This window comes from Argiope bruennichi, chromosome 4, assembly GCF_947563725.1.
Source record: "Argiope bruennichi chromosome 4, qqArgBrue1.1, whole genome shotgun sequence".
NCBI lineage: Eukaryota > Metazoa > Arthropoda > Arachnida > Araneae > Araneidae > Argiope > Argiope bruennichi.
The window spans coordinates 84,699,988-84,723,006 of record NC_079154.1 but is presented as its reverse complement, the minus strand read 5'-3'; the positions used below and the strand labels follow the sequence as shown (position 1 = coordinate 84,723,006).

Here is a 23,019-nt window from a genome sequence, read left to right as displayed (position 1 = left end):
TGTTGAATATATTAATTCATTTTGAACATTCTTCGTTGGATAAGTAATATTTTTTTAATAAAATATTCGTTATTCGCATAAGAATGAGGAAAGAAAAGTAGTTTGTGATTTTGCAAATATTAATCATTTCTGTGATATAGTCTAAAGAAGGCTATACCACAGAAATGATTAATATTTGTGTGAAATATTAATAACACAGAAATGATTAATATTTATTTATCGCAACGATAACTTATCACTTTCTGACAGATTTCTTAACCAGATGTTGGTAAACAATGATAACTGCTTTGCTGATAATTTTTATAACCGAAATTTGTTCAAACAAATTGCGGATATCAAATATTAATCATTTCTATGAATCAATCTAAAGACTCATTCTCAAATTTGAAGTATGCAAACCTTTTTCTCATATATTTCGCAACCATTTGTTGTCTAATCACAATGCTGGTTTTATAGAATCTTTTCATCGCCTGATAGGCGAATGTTTTTTCATTCAAATTAGGGATATCAAATTTTAAACATATCTAAAAGCTAAATAAAACTATCATTAAAATAAGATTAAAAAAACTGCAGAAATAATTTTCAATTTAATGGGATTATTTTTAGAAATACAAAAATAAAAAGAAATAGTCTATTTTGATCAAAAATATAAATTTCAAATTTTTTATTCGAATGATTGATTAAGCTCTATGAACAGTGTTGGGTTTCTAATCAATAATTGTAAAAAAAGTATTTTATTTTCATTATTTTAAGAAAAAATTAATGAAAAAAAACCTTTGCAACACATTTGTATATTGCAAAGATTTTTTTTTCATTAATTTGCAATAAATAAAAACTCTTAGGTAAATTAGCAAGATAAAAATTTTACAAAAAAACCTACTTGCACCATCCTCATCCAATGGTTGAAGAGTCGCAACGGCAGTGGTGCTCTCAACTACAAAGAAAGAAAACTAAATGTAACAAAAAAGAAGAAATCATGCGCCTAAGCTGCTGCTACCAAAAGCGAAATTAATGTTCATTAACAACAGCACCAATCCTATAATACAGGGTGTACATGAAAGAATATTATGATATCAAATTTTTCATATATTTAAATGAAAAAATATGGTTTTTTTATTTAGATAAAAATAAGAGAGAAAAAAATGGCAATTTTATTCATATCCATGTATTATGATTGTATTATTATCGTTTCATTTGGCAATGAAAAATTGATAAAGTGCAAAAGAAAAGAAAAAAAGCATAATTCGCATTTTGAAATGTTTAGATTAACTTACTGGAAATTTTGTTTCTCAGATTGCTAAGTGATAATTTGTAGTTTAACCTATTTTATGTGCTAAAGTATTCGTTAAAATGTCTTGCTGACAGTACTGTTGGTTTGAAGTCATCCGATGTTTCAGAGAAAAGAACTAGTTGACTGAAAGTGTCTTAGGAAACTTTTAAATGTTTTCATGGTAAATGTATCGCTTCTTTTACCGGTATCATGAGCAAAAAAAAGCTCATTTTGCAATATGAAAAGTTTAGATAAACTTACTAAAAATTGTTTTTGTCATTTTCTAAGTGATAATCTGTGGTTCAACTTATTTTCTGCATAAAATCAAATGTGTTCGTTAAATTATTATTTTTTTTTTACTTTACTGCTAGTTTGGAGTTACCGGATGTTTAAGAGAAAAAGAACTGGATGATCGAAAGTGTCTAATGGAACTGTTGAAAGCTTCATGGTAAATGCATTTTTTTCTTTCTCTTTTTCTGATAAAATCAGTAAGTGCACTTTTTGCAATTTGAAAGATTTAGATAAACTGCGTTCTGGTGCTTTCAGTGACAGGATCTGTAATTTAACGTATTTTCTCTACAAAAAATGAAGTGTGCTCCTTCAAGAGACAAAGGGTTTGTTTTCTATTGTTGCCTGTTGCAATAAGATAGATATTAATTATCTCTTACTTCAATTACATTAACTATATTATATTAATTATATCTTACTTATTTATCCAAAAGACTTTACGGTCAATCATATATAAACAGTTTTCTTACATAAAACCTGATAAAATGCTGTTGTTTCGTTTTGTATACACTATATTTTATTGAATACGATTTAAGATTTAAATAAACAAGTAAAATTTCATTTAATGTCAATTTACATTTGTTACTTGGTGATAAGGAATAAAAACATTTTTATATGCATTTCATACTCTATGATGCCGACAATATTCATTACGACTTGCATTAATTAATATATTTACTAATCATAAATTATCTATCAACTAAAAATATTTAAAAATCAATTGAAATCAAAATTATACAAAATGCTCAATATCAAAATAAATAAATTAATTAATTTAATAATGCAATAAATGTTTTTTACTTTCACTGATATAGCTAAATTTGATTATTCTTTTGTATAATATTTCGAATCGAAAAATAATATATGTTTTTTTTCATTAATTAGTAAAATTCTTTGCAATCAATTGTGCAGAGAGATCATTAAAAACATTTCTTTATAATATAAATATTTCTATTACTTATTCAACAACAAACTCTTTCTACATTTTTAAATGAATTCATGTTATTCTGTATTCATTTTTATATTATGTTATTCTTTCTTCTTTTATAATTTCTGCAGCAATTAATTTGTTTGTTAAACAACGGATTTGAAAGACCCATTTGTGATCTACAAAACATACCTGAAATTTTTGTAAGAAAAAGTGAAAACAAAAGGAGTGCATTAGAACTTTAAAATTACTATTATCGGGTATGCTTTATTTCAACTGCTGTAACTAAAAAGAATCTAAGATTTTTTTCACATTCAGATCATTAAAATTGCGCAAAGAATAAGTCATTTTTGATATTTCAACGAGAATCCACTTAAATTTCAAGCACTTTTTGTGCAATATCTTTTCTTTCATATTTGACATTCAAAAAATTAAATAAAAAGAATTTATCAATAAAAAGCTTTAAGTTAACAAAATATGAGAAAATCATAACCTCAGAGAATAAGAACAGTAATGGAATTATACCTTCCACCCCCAACCTCTATTAATGTATAGGGAGCATTAAATCAATAATAAGAATTTTTAACTGATTCTTTTTCTCTTTATTCATTTAAGCTCTTTGTTCGATGGCATGGTATACAATGTTACAAAACTTGAACTTAAGATATAGAAATTTTGTTTTCATTCTTTCTTTATTCATTTTTCTTTACTTAGTGGTATACTATTTTTTGTAGATAAGAATAAGGAAAGAGTGCTCTAAATTCTTCCTTATCTTTATGAGGAGAATAGACCGGGGACTGGATGGGATGGGTAGATAATGAATGCGCATTCACTTCCGGGAGGGTCTTTTTGAAGAGTGTTCATATATTTCAAGTATACTCAGGAAGTTACTTTTAGGTGACGCATACGAAAGTTATTCAGATGAAGCACGGGCTGAAAATGAATTACTTTGGTTTAGTGCGCTTTTTACGTTTCTTGACATTTTTGCATCACTAAAATGTTTTAAATCTACGCAACAAGAAATAGACCATTCAATCTGATCGTTAACACACACCTCAATTCAAAATCACTAGATTTAAGTATATAATTCAGGACGAAAAAGTTTTAATGGAATTAAAGAATAGTATTTTTTTTTCTGTCACAAAATTTTCAATCTGTCCTCCTTGGTCTATTAGTCAAATTTATTAAACATTCCTGATACTCTAATATTGCCAGCAAAAAACGTTTCCTGACTTTAAAAAAATAACTTTTAAAGCTTTGGATGTCAATATTTTAAAACAATCTCTGTCTCAAGGAATTTAATCCAATTAACAATTACAACTCCTAAGAGCTGAAGATAATTGTTGTAAATTAATGAAATACAAGTAATAATCTGTAATATTCATGGTTAATGGACCTAAAACAAGTAAAATCAAATGAAGCATGATGTTGCGATTACAGTCAAAAATCATAAATAAAACCTTTTTCTATCCAAAACTTGATTTTCATTAAGTTTTGAATTTATCCATTAATGCTTAGAAAATTTAGTATATATATAAATTAAACAAAAAATTTAAAATATAATAGTTCAGCATTAACTTAAAAATATTTCTATCATCATTTAGCCATAAGTGGAAGATATGACATCCAAATGCCGGTTTGTTACCGTATATCTATTTTATAAGTCTACCCGGAATTCACATGAAGGCGTATCGATATCCAAGAACAAAAATCGAGAATAATCTAAGGAATAAATCAATGAAATTTTCTTAAAAATGCCTTAAATGAAAACGTACGCTGTTTCTTGAATTGAATACTGCATTTGATTTAAATGACTGACTTATAAACAAAAGGAAGATTGGCGAAAAAGACCAAGAACCCTCCTGTAAGTCAGATTCACCATAAAAGGCAAAGAGGCTTACAAACGATAATGTCTGCAAGAAAAATTTGTAAACTTCAGAAAATTTCTGGACTTCAAATGCAATTATCCTATGCCAGCTTTTATACTAACCCACAAAGGTTCTTAACTATACAAAAAGATCCCTTTTTGCCACTTTTTTTATTATCTTGATATAATTGTTAAGCGCAGTCTACTTTTTCAGCTAAACGAGACATTGATGCTCACAGTGGAAAGTCGTTTTTCTCAATAGCTTTCACCTCAGCTTAACGATTTGGCTTTTAATTGCATCCTTTGTAATTATGATCATTACCGCGTTCTGGTTAAGAGCTGCATGAGTGAGCTTTTTGTCAGAGAAGTATGTTATCCGTAAGACAATTAAGGTCGTTATCGGAAGAAAGAACGTTCGAATACTTTAATTCTAAGCGATTCATTTAAGCATTTTTTTATTCTTTTATTCTTCAAGTAGAGATCATAACATATGGTGTAAAAATGTTAAAAAAAAATAGTCTTATCACATTATAATGAATAGAATAAAATGGAGCGTAAATCTTTTAAATTCAAATCATGGAAATTTCTAAGCAGCATTCTGAAAAGAAAAAAAAATACTGTATATAGATTACGTTTGAAATCTCTTCTTAAAATTTATTTTAAACCGATAAAAAAATTATGAATATAAAAATGCAAATAAATGATGGTTTTATTTAGTGACATTAACATCCGATTTTAGGCATCTAGGGCTATTTTGGGACGGACCTCACAATTTTGAACCACGATTAGAGGAAAATGACGACACGTGAGCTGCCACGTACACCAGTGAGAGGACATTTGGCCTCGACCGATTTAACGAGCACCAGACCCACTTACACGATCGTTCTTCGATGGGATCGGGTCTCAATCTTGAACCGTTCGGCTGCAAAGCTTAAACTGCACCACCAGGCCACCGCAACCCACAAATGTTTATTGGAGCCTTTTATATTTGTAAAAATAAGTTTCAGGAAAACTAATAAGAATAATTAAGACGCAAAAAGTATTATTATTATTTTTTAATGAAAGAGGGGAAAAGCAATGTCACTTACAACATTTGTACAATTTTTTATGAAGAAAATACATCAAATAAAAGAAAATTTAGCTGTCTGAAGAAATTGGTATATTATATTTGCCTATTTTCATATTAATTGGAAATATATTTTTTATGTATTTCATTTTTTACAGAATTATGTTCTTTAAATCCGCCATTATTTTTAATCAATCAACAATCAAGTTAATTGCGAAAATCATTGAAATTTATTTAGTTTTAAATGCGCTTATAAAGAAATGTTTTTATATTGACCATTAATATTTCTGTAAAATAACAATAACCTGGATAGAATGTTTACTGTATTTTGCAAGTTTCTTAATAACCGGAATATTATTTGAAATCTAAATGCATTAATTTGTTTCCCTAATTTTCGATGTTCGCAGCCCATTTTTCATGCTGACTTTAAAAATTTAGATATTCCTGTCAACCCTTGAGCTTTTAAAAATGGCAAACTTCCGGTTCTACTCAAGACATTGACTGAACCTTTGAAAAAATACTTAACCTTTAAAAACTTTCTTTTCACTCGCTGGCAAGCCCTAAGGCTATCATTTTTTTAAGGAAAACTCTGACTAACGGTTTAAAAACAAATTTACGAACAAGCTCCGGAGGATAGAAAAAGAATTTGATTGGCTACAACATGTGTCCATTAAGGTATCAACTTTTTTGCTAAGGAATTTTCTTGCCTTATTAGAATGTTAAGAAACACGTTTTAATTATATGTTCAGTGTATTTTATTTTAGGGAATTTTTTGCCATAAAAATAATGAAAATGTATTTTTCCTTGTTTATACTTGGTGTATCAATATTAAAATTTTTTAGATATAGATTTACTTTTCTTTCCAAGTTAGGATTACAAATTTGCATTCAGAAAGTCTTTCAATTAGAAAGAATTATAATTTTTTGCATTGAAATTTTTATGACAAATTATCACTGATCTTAACTTTCTTGGTTATTTTCAGGTTACTGAGTTCATTGAGATCTGATTTCTGATATTAACATTACATGTACTAATATTCTGAAAATAGTATCAAGTTGCACAATATTGTTCAATATTATGCAATATTGTATTAATCAGTATTCAAGAATGTTACTCTATATAATAAATATTTTAATATCATAAAATAGTGTTCAATGTATGCGTGATACTGGGCCCGATGCATTTTTCAGATATTTCTGATGTTTGAATAAATACCGATCCAAAAGCACTTCCTCTAACTTTTAGAATTCAATGTAATTCATAAACTGTCATATTCTATGGAATATGGAATTTTCGAAACATTTACCAATGGAACATTTTTCTTCATATCGTTTATTCATATATATTTATATGTATCGACTAATAATAAAGATAAAAGTATGTGTGTGCTCTACAAGCTAGATTGTTCGATATAGATCTATCAAATATGATGCATATGTACTTTGGAATGTAGGAATAAATACCTTACAATATGATTTTTTTTTTCAAATTTTTATTAAATAAAATATTTGATGTTTTTTCGTGATAACTTTAGAAAATATTCTCGCACAAAACTGCTTTTTTCACCGTTTCAGAGTTCAAAGAAATTATATTTCCAACGATATTAATTTAATTGCTGTAAAATGTATTATTCTAGATTTTATTAACTTTTAAATATATTTTAAATATATCTCACTCATATTATAATATTTTCTTTGTTCTGAATGAAACCAAAAGTAGAATTTCCATACCCCTACACTCAGAAGATAGTTGAACCAGAAATAAGAGTCATTGTCATGAAACTTGTCTTTCTTAGAAAGGTTCATATACACAATGAATAGAGCGTAAATAAGATTATTAAAATAACATGGCTTGCATGTCTGACAATTTGATGAAATAATGGGTACGAAGTCTTATCTAAATGATTTAACTGAAATTAAATACAAATATATTATTGGCAAACCAGCTGGTTGAGAAAGGCTGTAATATCATTATATAATAGATATTAATGTTTATTTTTCCTCCTGTGTCTGTTTTATAAATTATATATAATGCGTGGTAAAATAATTTCCTCATAAAATTTTGGAGTATTTTTTGGATTGATAAGGAATAATACTAAATTGATAAGGCATCAGAAATATATCGAATTGAGGAAAAATAATATTTTGCTCCGATTATGAATATTTTTTTTTTAAATTAAAGGATTTTTTTTATAAATCGTCTCTAAATGTATTTGGAAGAAAATAATTTCTAATATATAATGGCATAATACTTGTTCTGGCATTTTAGCTTAAATCATCCTCATTTCTGATTGAAACTGGTCGTGACCACAGAATTCCATACTATCTACAACAATGAAACTATTGAAAATATCAGTACAATTCTGAACTCTCTACAAATACATTAATTCATCTTACACATCATTCTGGATTTCCTGATGCACATTTATCTTCCCAAAGTTTTCAAATTTCAACCGAAGAACTGAGGGACAAATTTAATTCAAAAGTGTTTACCTTTTAAAATTTTAAAAGTTTGCCAAACTTCCTAAAAGCTGTTAAAAGACAATGCCAAATGTGTTTCCCCTAAAAACTAATGGGATAAAAACCTGAGAAAGAGCCTATCACAAAGGGTCCTTTGCTGTACCTCATAGTAGCCAGCTTATGTCGGATTGCTGATACTCGTATTCACACAGATGATATGAGTAATTCCATGTAATCTATGAAAATGAAACTGAAGAAAATAGCAAGATCATTTTCTGCATTCTCTAAATCAGATTCGTCTATTCTAAATCTGCACGTCAGTCTGAATTTCCTGATATCCGTTTATCCATCACAAGTTCCCTAACTTCAGCCAAAAGTTCCAGGGGCAAATTTAAATAAAGTGTATCCTAGGGGAAATTTTAAAAACTCACCAAATGCTTTAAAAGTTTTTTAAAAGAATAATACAAAAAAACTATTTTTCTCAGAAATTCATAAGATGAAACATGGAAATGAGCTGATCACTAGGATCCTTTGCTCTACTTGACTATGCCAGCTTATGTCCGATTGCTGATGCTCTTATTCACACAGATGACGTACATAAATTCTTGCAATCAAGGAAAACGAAATTGCAGAAAATACCAACATCCTTTTCTGCGTTCTCTAAATCAGATTCGTCCATTCTAAATTTACACATCATTCTGAATTTTCTAATGCCCTTTTATCTATCTTAAGTTCCCAAACTTCAGCCCAAAGTTTCAGTGGTAAATTCAATATAAAGTGCATCCCTGGAGAAATTTAAAAGCTCGTCAAATGACTTAGAAGTTCTTAAGAGACCATACAAAAAGCTATTTTCTCCAGAAATATATAAGATGGAAAACCGGGAATGAGCTGATCGCGAAGGTCCTTTGTTCTACTTGACAGACTTCATCGTGTCTTGTTCTCTGTCCTCTGCGCAACACGCCGGATGATCGCACTTGAGTTTTCCTTCAATCGATTCGGAAGAGGAAGAACGTTTATCGATTTCTTATGGAGATATCAGCTCGAAAGGAATCCCCTGAACTTCCGTTAAACCGGATGTTTTAATGTTCAAAATATTTCGGATAAAAGAACGTTGGAAACTGCATATAATCAAAAGCTACCTTTAGAAAATTGAATTCTTAAAAAACATATTTAAGAACTAAAATTTCTGCTGAAATATAGTATAAAGCACTTAAGAATTTTAAGACATTTTTAGTTGTCAAATGATTATTTTTCTTAGGCGGTTTACACATATTAAAGTTACAATTTTTTTTTATATACCCTTTAATGATGGTTCTTCTCTTTAGTAATTTTTTACAATAATTGTTCTTCACAATAGAATATTTCTTAGCAGTTACCGTCTATACGGTAATGCTAATTGTCTTTATAAAACTGTTTCTATTAATTCTGTTTAAAGAATTCAGCATGACTGATTTGCTTGTAAATGACGTAAAAACGCTACATACAGTAAAGTAAATACATATTAATAGTATTGCAGTTAAGGAAAATAACCTGTACGTGCGAAGATACTCTGAGAATTTAATAGGACAAACAAAAAGGTTTTGTAAATATCTTGAAAATGCTACATACAGTAACATAAATGGATAATAATGGAGGATAAATATTTCAACTTGCGGTGTATTATTATGCGGAGTGATAATGCTACAGTATTGGGAAATAACCTACATAACTGAAGTTCTTTGAAAATCAAATAGAACCAACAGAGAGTGTTGTAAATATCTTGAAAATGCTACATACAGTAACATAAATGGTTAATAATGGAGGATAAATATTTCAACATGCGGTGTATTATTATGCGGAGTGATAATACTACAGTATTGGGAAATAACCTACATAGCTGAAGTTCTTTGAAAATCAAACGGAACCAACAGAGAGTGTTGTTAATATCTTGAAAATGCTACATACAGTAACATAAATGGATAATAATGGAGGATAAATATTTCAACATGCGGTGTATTATTATGCGGAGTAATAATGCTACAGTATTGGGAAATAACCTACATGGCTGAAGTTCTTTGGAAATCAAATGGGAACAACAGAGAGCGTTGTAAATATCTTGAAAAGGTTACATACCGTAACATAAATTTGGAGAAAAAAATATTAATTTTTTAAAGCGGAAGTGTCATTATTTGCAAATATTAGCAGATTCTATGAAGAAATGAAGCACTCTGTAGGATTTTATATTTTTATTCAATTGTTTTATATTAAGAAAATAGATTATACTAAAAGAATACACAACGCACTCGTTTTAAACATTTCCTCGTCACTCAGTAATAGTAGAAAGTATAAAGAAGCTTCGTTAATTTAACTTGTGCTTTAAAGGAGAAAAAAATATGAGAAATTCTAAGAAAACTCGTTAGACAAATCAATGTTTTGCCTTATTCGGGTGTCATGGTAAGTAAACAAATTAATATGGATTTAATTATATATATATAATTTTCCTTGTTTACTTTTAATTAGCAAATCATCTCACTTCATTTCTGATACCCTTATTATAAATTCAGTTAAAGAAATTGTGATTGAAATAAATTAAAAAGAGTAAGAATAAATATATTCAAGGAAGAGAATGAAGATTGGAAGAAAGTGGGAAAGTTAATATTCAGGAACAAGTACAAACATATTTGCAAACAAACAAATGCAAATGAACTAACAAATGCAAATGAAACAAATGCAAAGAGACAAATGCAAATGAAGATTGGAAGATAGTGGGAAAGTTAATATTCAGGAACAAACACAAATATATTTGCAAACAAACAAATGCAAATGAACTAACAAATGCAAAGAAACAAATGCAAATGAAGATTGGAAGACAGTGGGAAAGTTAATATTCAGGAACAAACACAAATATATTTGCAAACAAACAAATGCAAATGAAGCAACAAATGCAAATGAAGCAAATGCAAAGGAACAAATGCAAATGAAGATTAGAAAAAAGTGGGAAAGTTAATTGTTTCTATCAACGAGAATATATAGGAACAAAGGCAAATATATTTGTTTATGTATCTATAGATGCAAAATGTATGGGCATGCTTATGGAGTACAGTTAACGATTTCCAGGAAAATAAATTCAGCGAGAGTATTCTTTTACTTTCACCCCTTTTAAGAGTGAAATGATACGTCAACAAGTTGGGCTTTCAGTGAAGCTTCAGTTTGAATGGAAAAGGATGAAGAATTGACTGTTAAAACGAGGATGACAGTAGGCGGAAAATACTTGAGTAATCGTTGTTGATGGAATACAGTCAAAGGAAATATTAGGATCTATGAGACGAAAACACAAATCCTAGTATTTGGGAAAAAATACTTTTATATCTTGCGTAGATTTTGTGAAAAAATAGATAAAATATAATATAAAAATATAGTAATAAAATTTATGAATATGAGCTAGTTAAAGAATTTTTAAGCTCCATATATATATATATATATATATATATATATATATATATATATATATATATATATATATATATATATATATATATATATATATATATATATATATATATATATATATATATATATATATATATATATATATATATATATATATATATATATATATATATATATATATATATATATATATATATATATATATATATATATATATATATATATATATATATATATATATATATATATATATATATATATTTCTATTAGATAATAGATGGATATGCCTGATTAGGTATGCATCCCATAGTGTATTGCGATTGTAAATAATGAGATTTTATGCTGTCCTGTTAAAAGTATGCGTGCGTGAATGTCTTGTCTTGTCTTCGTGTTTTGTGTGAAATATGATCATTTAAGAAATGTTCCCTAAACATGGGTCCTCTTGTTTCCACTGCACAGATTATAATGCACTTCATTGCACTACAATTTTTCGATTTTTCGACAGCGCCTTTGAACTTTGACATTTTAAAAAAATATTGTTTTCCACAATTCTCATTAATAGATTAGATTGCTGCCCAGAAATTCAAACTGTTTATATATCTAGAAATGGTTTTCATAACTTTCTTTAGTTTATTATGTTTTTCAAATAAGAATGAAATGAGGCATATCAAGGTGAATAGTGAATACTCAGAGCAAAACGTAACTGTTTGAAAGTTCATTTTCACCAATCATTCACTAATTATTTCACATTTCTATTACTAATCCTTTTCTTATGAGATCCAAGACCGTATTCGTATTCTATTATTCTGATATGAAGCCTTAAATCCCATTTTCCATGGCAGTTAAACTCAACGAATGCGCTATTTCAATCGATTCAAAGAAATTGAAACGATTTCAATAATTTCATTTTGTTGCAAACAGCGGTTCTGTTCTGTTCTCAGAAAATGAAAGTATTCTTTACTCTGGAATGGCTGTACAATTAGTATTATTTCTACAATGAAATAACTTTGCGATGAACCATATTTAGATATATTGTATATTAAAAAAACAAGTTACTTCAAATTTTAAATACTTTCTAGAACCGAGGGCAAGAAAAATAAATGAAACAGACACACACACAAACTATGTAATTTAAAAAGGTTATTTCTTTCTTTCGTCTTACCAAAACATTTTGGAAGGAATGCATATATAATAAAAAAATGAATTCTAAATAAACTATTTTGTCTGTAAATTCAAGAGTAAATTTACTTTTGTATATAAGATTACGGGATATTAAAACTGATAAGAATATAATAAAATATTATGATGGGATAATTTTTGTTGAACATAAATCTGAATAGAATTTGAATTATTTGAATTATTAAAAATTAAAAGCTTAAAAGATTATTTACATGCTACTCTAACAAAATGTTTTTTTAACTATTCTACAATTTTAACATGTAGTTATTCGTAAATCCTCCAAATAAAGCTATAATGAAAACATTTAGGTATATTATGGTATATATATATAGCTATGTAAATTATTATATTATATTATATATATTATGGTAAATCAGGAAGCTCTGATGTATAACATTACGGTAAATCTGTATAATTTTGATTTAACCCATTGGTTTATAAATATCTGCTTAGTTCACTGCTTAAAATACATTTACAGGTGAGAACTGAATTTCATTGTTTAATAGTAACACCTATAAATGGCAAATGTGCCATCGTGTATTAATGTAAAGCATAATTTTATGCTATTTGATATTCTTTCTTAAATTATTTTACATTAAACTCCAAGCTAGACTATTTGCATCAAAACCAAAACCAAAAACTAACTATTAAAAGAGAAGAAATCAATTAAAAAATGAATTCATGCATCAATAATTATATAATCAATAATAGTTATATAATCAATAATAGTTATCAATAATTATATAATCCACGTAATTCCTGAACATCTCTTTTTTTTCTACTTTGATGAGAATTTCTTATTTTATAAAACAAAACCACCAAAACATTAAATCACCAAACAAAAATATCATTTGTTTTATAAAACAAAACCATCCAACGAATTTTTTTTTTAACATTTTATAATAATAACCAACTCTGAAATATCTATACTGGTCCGGACATAAGTTAATTCATATCCAGTGGAGTATTTTTACAGGAACTCATAGAATAAACAAACAGCGTTCATAGCCAATAGTACTAAAAGCAATCGTTTTTATAGCCATCATATTGTTTCAGCTTCTCCTCTTCCGCCATGTTATGGAAGAAGTGATTTGTGTTCCTTATCTCTAGAATAGTTTCTCCTTTGCTTAATAATCAATCTTTCTCGCTAATGGGATGAATCTTCCTACTGCCTGGATCGCAACCAATTGCTTTTCCTCATTAAATTTTGTCTTCTACTCGAGCTATGAAACAAGCAGATTGGTCGTATTTCCTTCCAGTATTGGAGGGTTACATGAAACAAGACAAGTTAATTTTACCTGGATGCATTGTCTCTGAATGAGGAGAAGTAATTTGTTGATTGGCGAAATATGTATAACTATGGAATAATTTTGTACTAATAGGTGAAATATATTTCTTAAGTATACTTGAACATTTATTGCTTATTGGTAAGATGATGATTTACGTGATAAATTATTCAGAAATATTTTATACAAAAATTCTTTGCCTGTCGGTATTATTTCAATAAAATCTTTTATCAAAAATCAATCCTTTGTGTGTCGGTATTATTTCAATCAAATCTTTTATACAAAAATAATTCCTTTGTTTCTCGGTATAATTTCAATCAAATCTTTTGTACAAAAATAACACCTTTGTTTCTCGGTAAAATTTCAATCAAATATTTTGTACACAAGTAAATCCTTTGTCTATCGGTATTATTTCAATCAAGTCTTGTATACAAAAGCAAATCCTTTGTATGTCGGTATTATTTCAATCAAATAAAAGAATTTGATATATTTGAAAGAATACAAAAATAATCCTTTGTTTGTCGGTGTTATTTGAATCAAATCTTTTATACAAAAGTAACTCCTTTCTATATCGGTATTATTTCAATCAAATCTTTTATCTTAATGAGTTCCTTTGCAAATGATGTTTAAACTCCATATTTTGATTGGCATTTAATTAGTGGTGTATTAAAAGTTTTACACTTCTCTGTTCATTGAGTTATTAATTCTCATTATTCTTTGTCACTTCATCAAATGTTTGATTAATAAATCAAAAAAGAACATTAATTAATCTTAATTAATCCAATAACTTGCTTGCTGAAGCGTGTTGATAAAAATCGAAAATTACTTAGTCGAATCTTTTAGCACTGAAGTTTGGGAGATCTGTTTAATTGCATGAAGGAGTTTTGTTCGTTTTCAGTTAATTACAAAAAAAAAAATGCAAAATTTACTTTAAGATAAAAGAATGATAATACAACTTTATACATACGATTATATTCTATTAAAGATTAATAGTTCTTAAAAATGAAAAAAAATAATGTTTATGCACTATTGAAGTTAAATCATAAATAAAAATACAATTAAATTTTAAAAAATAATATTAGCGGCATTCTTTGAAACAATACCTAACCAAGATGTAGGAATATAAGCCCGATCATTATACCTTAGTAATTAAAAAATATAAAAAAAATCGGTAATAAATAATTTTTGTAAAATAATTTTGGTAAAAATAACTTTTGAAACAAAGAAAATCATTTGAATTTCATTACTACAGTAAAAAGTACTTTTGTAACATATGCATAAAATATTTTTTATTTAAAAAAATATTAGAAGAAAATAAGAGAAAAAAAATTATAGAAAATTAATATGGGAATTGAATTAGTACTTCAGAGAAAATTACTGATTCAGATTTTAAAATATTATAAAACCCATATTTTTGCTGTAATATTTAAAAAAATATTACTAAGTTATTCAAAAATTATTAAATTGCATTTTTAATTTAACTAACGTTTTCAATTTTTTTCCCTTCGTTTGGAATCTAAAAAAAATATCTATTGCACGCATTTTCATCTTCCAAGTATATTTAGACCAAATTTGGTACTTATGATGCCGTGTAGAATACCGACTACTGTGAATACCAGCAATCACACATATACTTTCCCTTTTATTGTTAATACAAATATACATTTCTAATCAGATTTTCGTTGGTGCTATTATAACTATGGTTGTTAAAAATTAAGTATCTTTGAATAACATGAAAAACTAAGCTTTAAAAATAAGAATGTTTCGTAGGGATAAGAAAGTGTTTTATCTTTTCACAAGATTTGCAGATGCAATTTTTAATGCTGTTCTACCTACTAAGAAATAAAAATGTATTTCTTAATCATTAAGAATTAAACTGTCTAAAGTAATACAATAGAAAAATGACATAAAATTATTAGCAAAAAATTATTGGTTTGGATAATTGAGAATGAATTTTACAGACTTTATCATTTTCTTCTATTTGAAATGAATAAACTACATGCTATTAAACCTCATATGCAACCGTGGTGTTCATTACCAAATCGAAAAACTGAGACAGTGTTAACCCGTTTACGCATTGGACATACTAGATTCACCCATCTCCACTTATTACTAGGTGAACAACCACCTCTATTTCCTCATTGTGACTGTCAAATTTCTGTCCAACATATAATGTCAGAATATCCAAATTTCAATACACAGCGTTTGCTATTTTTGCAAAACACTAACACTCCATTACCTTTCTTACTTGGTCAGACACCATATGCTCAAATCTTTGCCTTTATAAAATCGATAAAATTTTATGCCCTCATTTAAATCATGTTTGCTTTTAATCAATCGTGCATACTATTTGATTATTGTACATTGATATGGTTTTAACCCTGGTTTGGCGCAACATAGTCAAAACCATGGTTCTTGCGCTAGAAAAATCCATACAAACCCAAAATCTGTTTGAAATGATCGTATGAGATAGAAATTAGACTTTTAAATTTATGGCTGCATAATCATATTTTGGAAGGTTTATTACATAAATATTCCCAAATCAATTTATTAACTGAACAGGCTTTGTTATAGACGCGTTTATAATTATTTCGGTATGTCTCTAATTTCCACAGAGACCATTTAGTAAATTACATGCTTTCATTTCTGTTCATAGCATTGAATTGTTTTGAAGAAAATCGATTTGAAATGACAACAGCTTATTGCTTATTACTTCGGAATTTATTTTATTATTCTGTACCAACTCATTAAAGTACTGCGTTTTTGCTGTTTCTTAACAATATAAATGTTCTATATTTCAATTTATATTGCATATAAACTATCATAATCATTTAATACCTTTAATTTAGAATAATTTATATCATTTTATCCATATAACTGTTATCAAAAATGAATGGCTTAGTTTTATGAGACATAAAGTAATATTTTTTGAAATAGAAACATTTAAATAAATCAGTAAGGGATAGTAGTAGAATTTACTAGAAAAGATACAGATCAGTTATTACATTCTGCTCAGCTCGTTTTTCCCTAATATGTAATATAAGTCTATTTAATCTATCGGACCTGATAGAATAGCTCTTGTCTGATTGTAAGAAATCTCAAAATACTATTAATCACTAAAACACATTTTTATATAGGCATATCGGCTCTATTTAAACCTGTAGTATTCGTTTAACCATTTATCAATCCCTCAGATTTGCTTTTCATTCCGGTACATTCAATACAATTGATCGGTTATGATTATCGGTTCGAGATATGTTACTTTCTCCATCTCTACAGACTCCATTTCCTAATGAAAAAAAACATAAGCACAATCTGCAGATTTCTTATTTAGCTACATATTTTTTTTCTTTGATGTTAATTTTCTTGTTTTTATTCCATATTTGACAGCAAACAATATAAAATATTTTTTTAAAATAATCATTTTTATTCAATCACATTTTTTTTATTTTATCATTTTATTCATTTTAGAATATCCTTATTATGAAAGGAAATATTGTGCATATCATATAACAGATCATTAAAAATATCAGTTGTCTATTTTGCATAAAATAATAATAAAAAAAAGCTATTATTGGAAAGATAGGAACACTATCACTTTCCTAAGTTTGATTATTATATAAAAAATTAATACAAATGCATGAAAATTAGAGGCTCTTATTAATATAATGTCTTATTCTTAGATAATGTAAATTTTGAAATTTTTTACATGTGTTTTAAAATATTACCTTTTTTCTTAGAAAAACGTCCATAAATAAAATTTCAATTTTACGTATAATTATCATATCCCACAGATTTCAGAAATGAACAAATTTGTAACTTACTTTGTAAATAAGAGATACAGAGAATAAATGAAGACACTTAGGAAAGTTTTGTTTTCAATTTCGTTGAACACGGTTGTAACTAAAGCTAACGTATGCCAGAAAATGCTATGGAATAAACATGAAAAAATTTTTGGTGTTCTTCTAGAGTGACAGATTTAAGAGGTAAGATATTTCCCAACTTGTTTCGGCCTTTTCTGTGGTTCTGCAGTCACCATTTCCAATTACTCCTTGTTTCTAATTAACCTTCTTAAGCTTAATTAATTAACATTTAGATAGGCTCCGATTTACTTATTTGTTATTTAAAAACATGTTTGTTAATTATTTTTTCAATCAAAATTTATTTTAAAATTAAATTTTATTATTTCACGTAAAATTAAAGTAATCAACATTGAGTATCTGACTTTAGTTTGTGAATTTCAGATAAAAAATTCAATTGGATCATAAACTATTTTATTTCATTAACAGTTTTATTACTATCATTATTTCCTTGTAATTCTTGATGATTATTTAAAAATAATTGAAGATTTAAATGCGAAATGAAGAAAGAAAATATAAAGAAATATCGCTGAGTGTGTGTATTTCTATTAATGGCATATTTTTGTTTGTTTAAGATTTTTTTAATGAAGTTTCTTCTTTAAGATGTTTTTAAATTTCTACTTGCCAAAGTAGCTCTTATTTGACTAAGTATGTGTTTCAAAATCTTTTCTTTATTTTTTGGCATTTTTATGTTTTTAAAGTTGAGTAAGAATTATAATTAAACTAGCTCTTTATGCACCGTACTACTTTAATTTGTATTCATGTATACCAAATGAATGAAGTTATGACTTCATTCATTTGGTATTTATTTGGAAACATTTTTATTTAATGAAGTTAAAGAAAAAATTCCTATATTTCAGAATAAGATATATTATCTTAAAATTTAAACAAAATATAAGTTTACTGCTTATTTCAAAATATATATACATCCATTACCGTTTAATATATCACTTCAAAAATGCACATATATTGTGAAAACGAATTCCTAAGGCACATTTTGAATGCAGAAATTTATGCCATTAAATAGAGAGATTCCAAAATCGTGCGTTTTTCTTGTGATCAGAATCCAGAGAAATATCATTCAAATATTGAAGGAGCATTTCTAAAAGTTTTCTCAGGTAGACTGTTATTGAATGAAAAATGTTTTTACAATTCCTCAACAGCTTTCGTATTTCTTACAGAATTCGTAGAATCGCAGCTCTTCATTGATGGAGCTTCTTTTTCAACTCGGAATAAAAACTGGTTCAAGTATAGAAAAGCAAATTTCAATAATTCATTTTATCGATATCTCGAAGCTTTCAACATGGTTGGAGAAAGTAGGGTTTTGGAGAGAAATAGGATCGATTTCTTTTTTCACTTAACCAATTTCTTGGAATGCCTCTAATCTGTTCTGAAAGATTTTTTTAGAGAAAATTATAAGAACTGAAACAAGATTCAAACATTTTATATTATATATTGTAGTTTTTGTTAGAAGTTCGGCTTAGTTGATTCTTTTATGTGCAAAAACCGAGTCTGATCTTATTAACCAAAATAAATGATATTTTATTTTAACTTATTTTTTATTTTATTAGCAAGTTTTATTTTTAATACTAATTTGTTAAAAAGATGTAAGAATAATTATTTTTTTAATCATAAACTACATTGCTTAATTGGTTAAATCGTATAAAATTTGATAAAATTTGTATTAAAATTGAACAAGTTCATAATCTAAACACCTTTCCACAAGATTATCAAAGGTGAGTGTAAAATGATGATTCCTTAAAACGACTTTAATTTAACATTTATTTAAAATATATTGCTTATAGAAAATAGGACGTATAGAATATTTTGGAGATGGCTCACTTCCTATACTCATTTCTGTATCAATTATGTAATTTTATGATGGTTTTGCCATCAAAAGTTGATGTATGTAAACCATTTGTCACCCAATATATATCATATTATATATAATATCTATAATATTGTTATGTTTTGGTATTCATTTTTAAGAATTAATTTGAAAGTCTAATCCGAGATTTACGTTTTAGTGAAACCACATTCATATGAAATCCGTGCCAAACACTCCAACTCAGTTGTAAACACTGAGCATGTTCACCGCATGAACACCGCATGTTCATTTTTATACTTTCAAAATCCATTATTTTTAGTGGAACAATTTTAACTATTAACGATATAGTAGAAAAAATTATCAACCTTTCTTTGTTCTAGGCCTTGCAATAAATCAGCATTATAGTTCGAAAATAATTGAGTTTATCACGTGTTGCTTGCCTTTAACCACTTTAGAGATTTTTGTGAACATGAGTTGATTCTAATTTATATCTTTTCACCGCAAAATATCGTTATGACTACATTACCACAATATTTATCATATGTTTGACGCAACAAGGTCATGTTTGGGTCATGTGATAATAAAATCCAATTTCCAACATCAACATCTAATAAGTTTAAAATATAATATTAATTAAATATTAAATACTAACAGTAGTCTTCTTAAGTAATTTTAAAACATTTATAGTCCTTAATTTACTGCATAACAAATGTAATGTTTTATAATCATTCTTGGAATTTGTTTGTATGTTTTTCATGTTCTAAAATTAATGTCGCCAAAATTTGGCATCCATAATTTTATAATTTAATTGTTTATACATATTTAAGTATTGATATTTTTATTATAAGCATTTAGTCTTTTATATCTATAAACCTTACATTTCTAACTTATTAATTCGACTCTAAACCAGAATCATTGAATCTGTATTTTCCTTCTGCAGAATATGAGAAGTATACAACTTCCAATTGAAAAAATTCGTCTTTCCGTTGAAATTAAAAGAACGCTTTAATGTCTCCTTTTCTTATTTGAACTATTCTTACTCACAGTTTGGAGCTTTTTCTATGCATATTTTGATAAAAATCTTTTTTTTTTGGGGGGGGGGGTAGTATGTAGAAAGACTTTATCTGAGAGTTCATTATTCCTAAATTTAATTAATTTTTTTCTTTCCTTTCGAAACTCTTTTTTTACTTTCATACTTTAAAGAATGTTATCTTTTCATTTATACCATTTTTTTCTCTGAAATAGAAAAAAAAGCTGAAAAAATTATTAATCCTATTGAAGAAGTGCTTATTCTGTAAAATCGATGACTTTTTTTTCCGTCTGAATAAGCATACTTAATCCAATTTTCCTTCATTTCTTATTTTATTCATGAACATTTAAGAAAGATTATTTCTTTCGATGTTTGTGACATTCGATTGTGAATTTTTCCAGAACTCAAATGTAGATAAGAATAATTCTAATTTTTCGATTTAAAATTATTCATGTTTACAATTTCAATAATTATTTAAATTCTTTGTAAACGAATAATAATATGATATTTTAAAGTTTTTATAGATATTTTGATTCAATTTTTCATTAATATTTTTGTTGTATATATAAACTTCAACAATATCTAATCTGTTTGGATATTTATAGAAGCAAGGGGAAACTCATTTAATAAATACTGTGATTTGATTTTGAAGAGACTTAATGTTTATTTTATAATTCAAAAATTTTCCAAATAGAATTTTTTATATTTATTTTAGTATTTGTTTAGATTTCATGCTTGCATTATTTCAAAACTCTTTATTCCAATAATGGGTCTTAAAACAACTTTCAATTACGCGCTACATTTCCCCAATCTTAAGTATTAAATCCCTTTATTTATTTTCATGCTATGATAAATTTAACTTAATAATTTTCTTAATGTATCTTTTTGCATTCATTGTGTTGGCTGTAGAAATACGTAACTTTTAAAATATTTACTTTATACATAAAAAAAAAAAAAATGAATTCATTCCTTGCTGATTTTGCTTACATATTTATGATAAAAGTATTGCAATAAAAGAAAATTCCAAAATAAAAATTAAATTACAGGAATACAAATACAATGCAAACAAATTACAATGACAAAAACAAATACAATCTAACTTATGGAGAATCTATATGGAGAAGAATGGAAATGGAAATTACAAAAGTAAACAAATTTGTTTATATTTGAAGAGAATAAATTTGTATAACCAACAGAATAAAATAAAAGTGATAGAAATTCTAAATGTGAGAATCAGAAGATCTCAAGGAAATACAAGAATATTTTATTTAAATTGCGTAGAGCCTTAATTAATTTTTCAATTTCTATTTAATTTAGTGCTGCCCAATTTGCTTAAATTAACAAGTAATCAATTTCAGAATATTTATTTTCTGAAATGCAGATATGAATTCTTTTGAGCTTAATAATTCTTAATAACTTTTAGCCATCAACAATTCTGTCAAAAATGCTAATTGCATTTAGTTTTAATTAAATATCTAGCATGTTAATTGATGGTTATCATTATTCCGGTAAAGCATTTTGAAACTTCAAGTAATGAGATATTTAACAACTAGTTTGTTCATATTCCCATACTTACATAAAAAATCTAAGCTACGATTTATATCTAACATTTCAGCATGAATACATTACGAAAGAACGAGCTTAACACAATTGTTCTGAAAATGAATGCATTTAAAACAAATTTTATTTATTGATTCCATAAAAATTCAATTTATTGTTGAAATAAAGTTGGATATTAAGATAAAATCTGAAAAAAAAATCAGATTATATCAAAGCAAAACTAAAATAGATTAGAAAAGTACGACTATTATAATTTCTTCATTTCTTATTTTTGAAGTTACAGATACCAAAATAATGCTAAAATACTAGCAAATGTTATGTCTCAGATTACAATCATAACATTTCTGATAACACATTTATCAGAAAGTAAGATTAAACAGTTGTATGGATGAACAATTTCAAATCCATCTACAGTAATGTAAAGTATTATATATTTAAAATATATAAATACTTATATATAATGATTTAAATGTATTTTTAAAAAATAGTATTTTCTTCATTAACTCTGTGAGTTCGGCTAGTGCAAGAATTTCCAGAACCTCAAACTCCAGGAAAAATGCTTATGTCCAAAAACAGAATCTTCCTCGTTGATATTTACAAGTAAGCAATGCCAATCTCAGTAACCAAGGTTTAAGAGACGTAGGAAAAACTAATGTCACGAGCAACTAATAAGTAAAAATAAAAGCGTTTTATTGCAAGTAATATTTATTAAAGGAAGCAACGTTAAAAATATTTTAATTTAAAGGAGTAAAAAACTGAATTCATAAAATTCATATAATTGATTTTTAATTTAATAAATTTAAATATCTTCAATGTAAATCGATTTACGAGTATAATAAATGATTTTTAATTAACTCAGAGATGTATATTTTCAGCCAGCATCTATTATAATACTACAAACTTAGTATTTATTCACATTTTCTAACCCAAAAACATCTATTCTCAGCTACAAATTCATTAAGATGTATA

The 23,019-nt window shown here is 26.8% G+C and overlaps 1 protein-coding gene across 4 annotated transcripts in view; it reads right to left on the bottom strand.

Moving 5' to 3' along the window:
• The window catches only part of LOC129966078 (cubilin-like), a 432,527-nt gene that overhangs the window by 42,050 nt on the left and 367,458 nt on the right, over window positions 1-23,019 (bottom strand). For 2 of the 4 annotated variants that reach the window (XM_056080447.1, XM_056080450.1), the window contains one exon: window positions 881-934. The exons of the other annotated variants lie outside the window; for them this stretch is intronic. In XM_056080447.1, coding sequence (XP_055936422.1) covers window positions 881-934 — 54 coding nt within the window. The remainder of the gene's footprint in view (window positions 1-880; window positions 935-23,019) is intronic. 4 annotated transcript variants of the gene reach the window in all.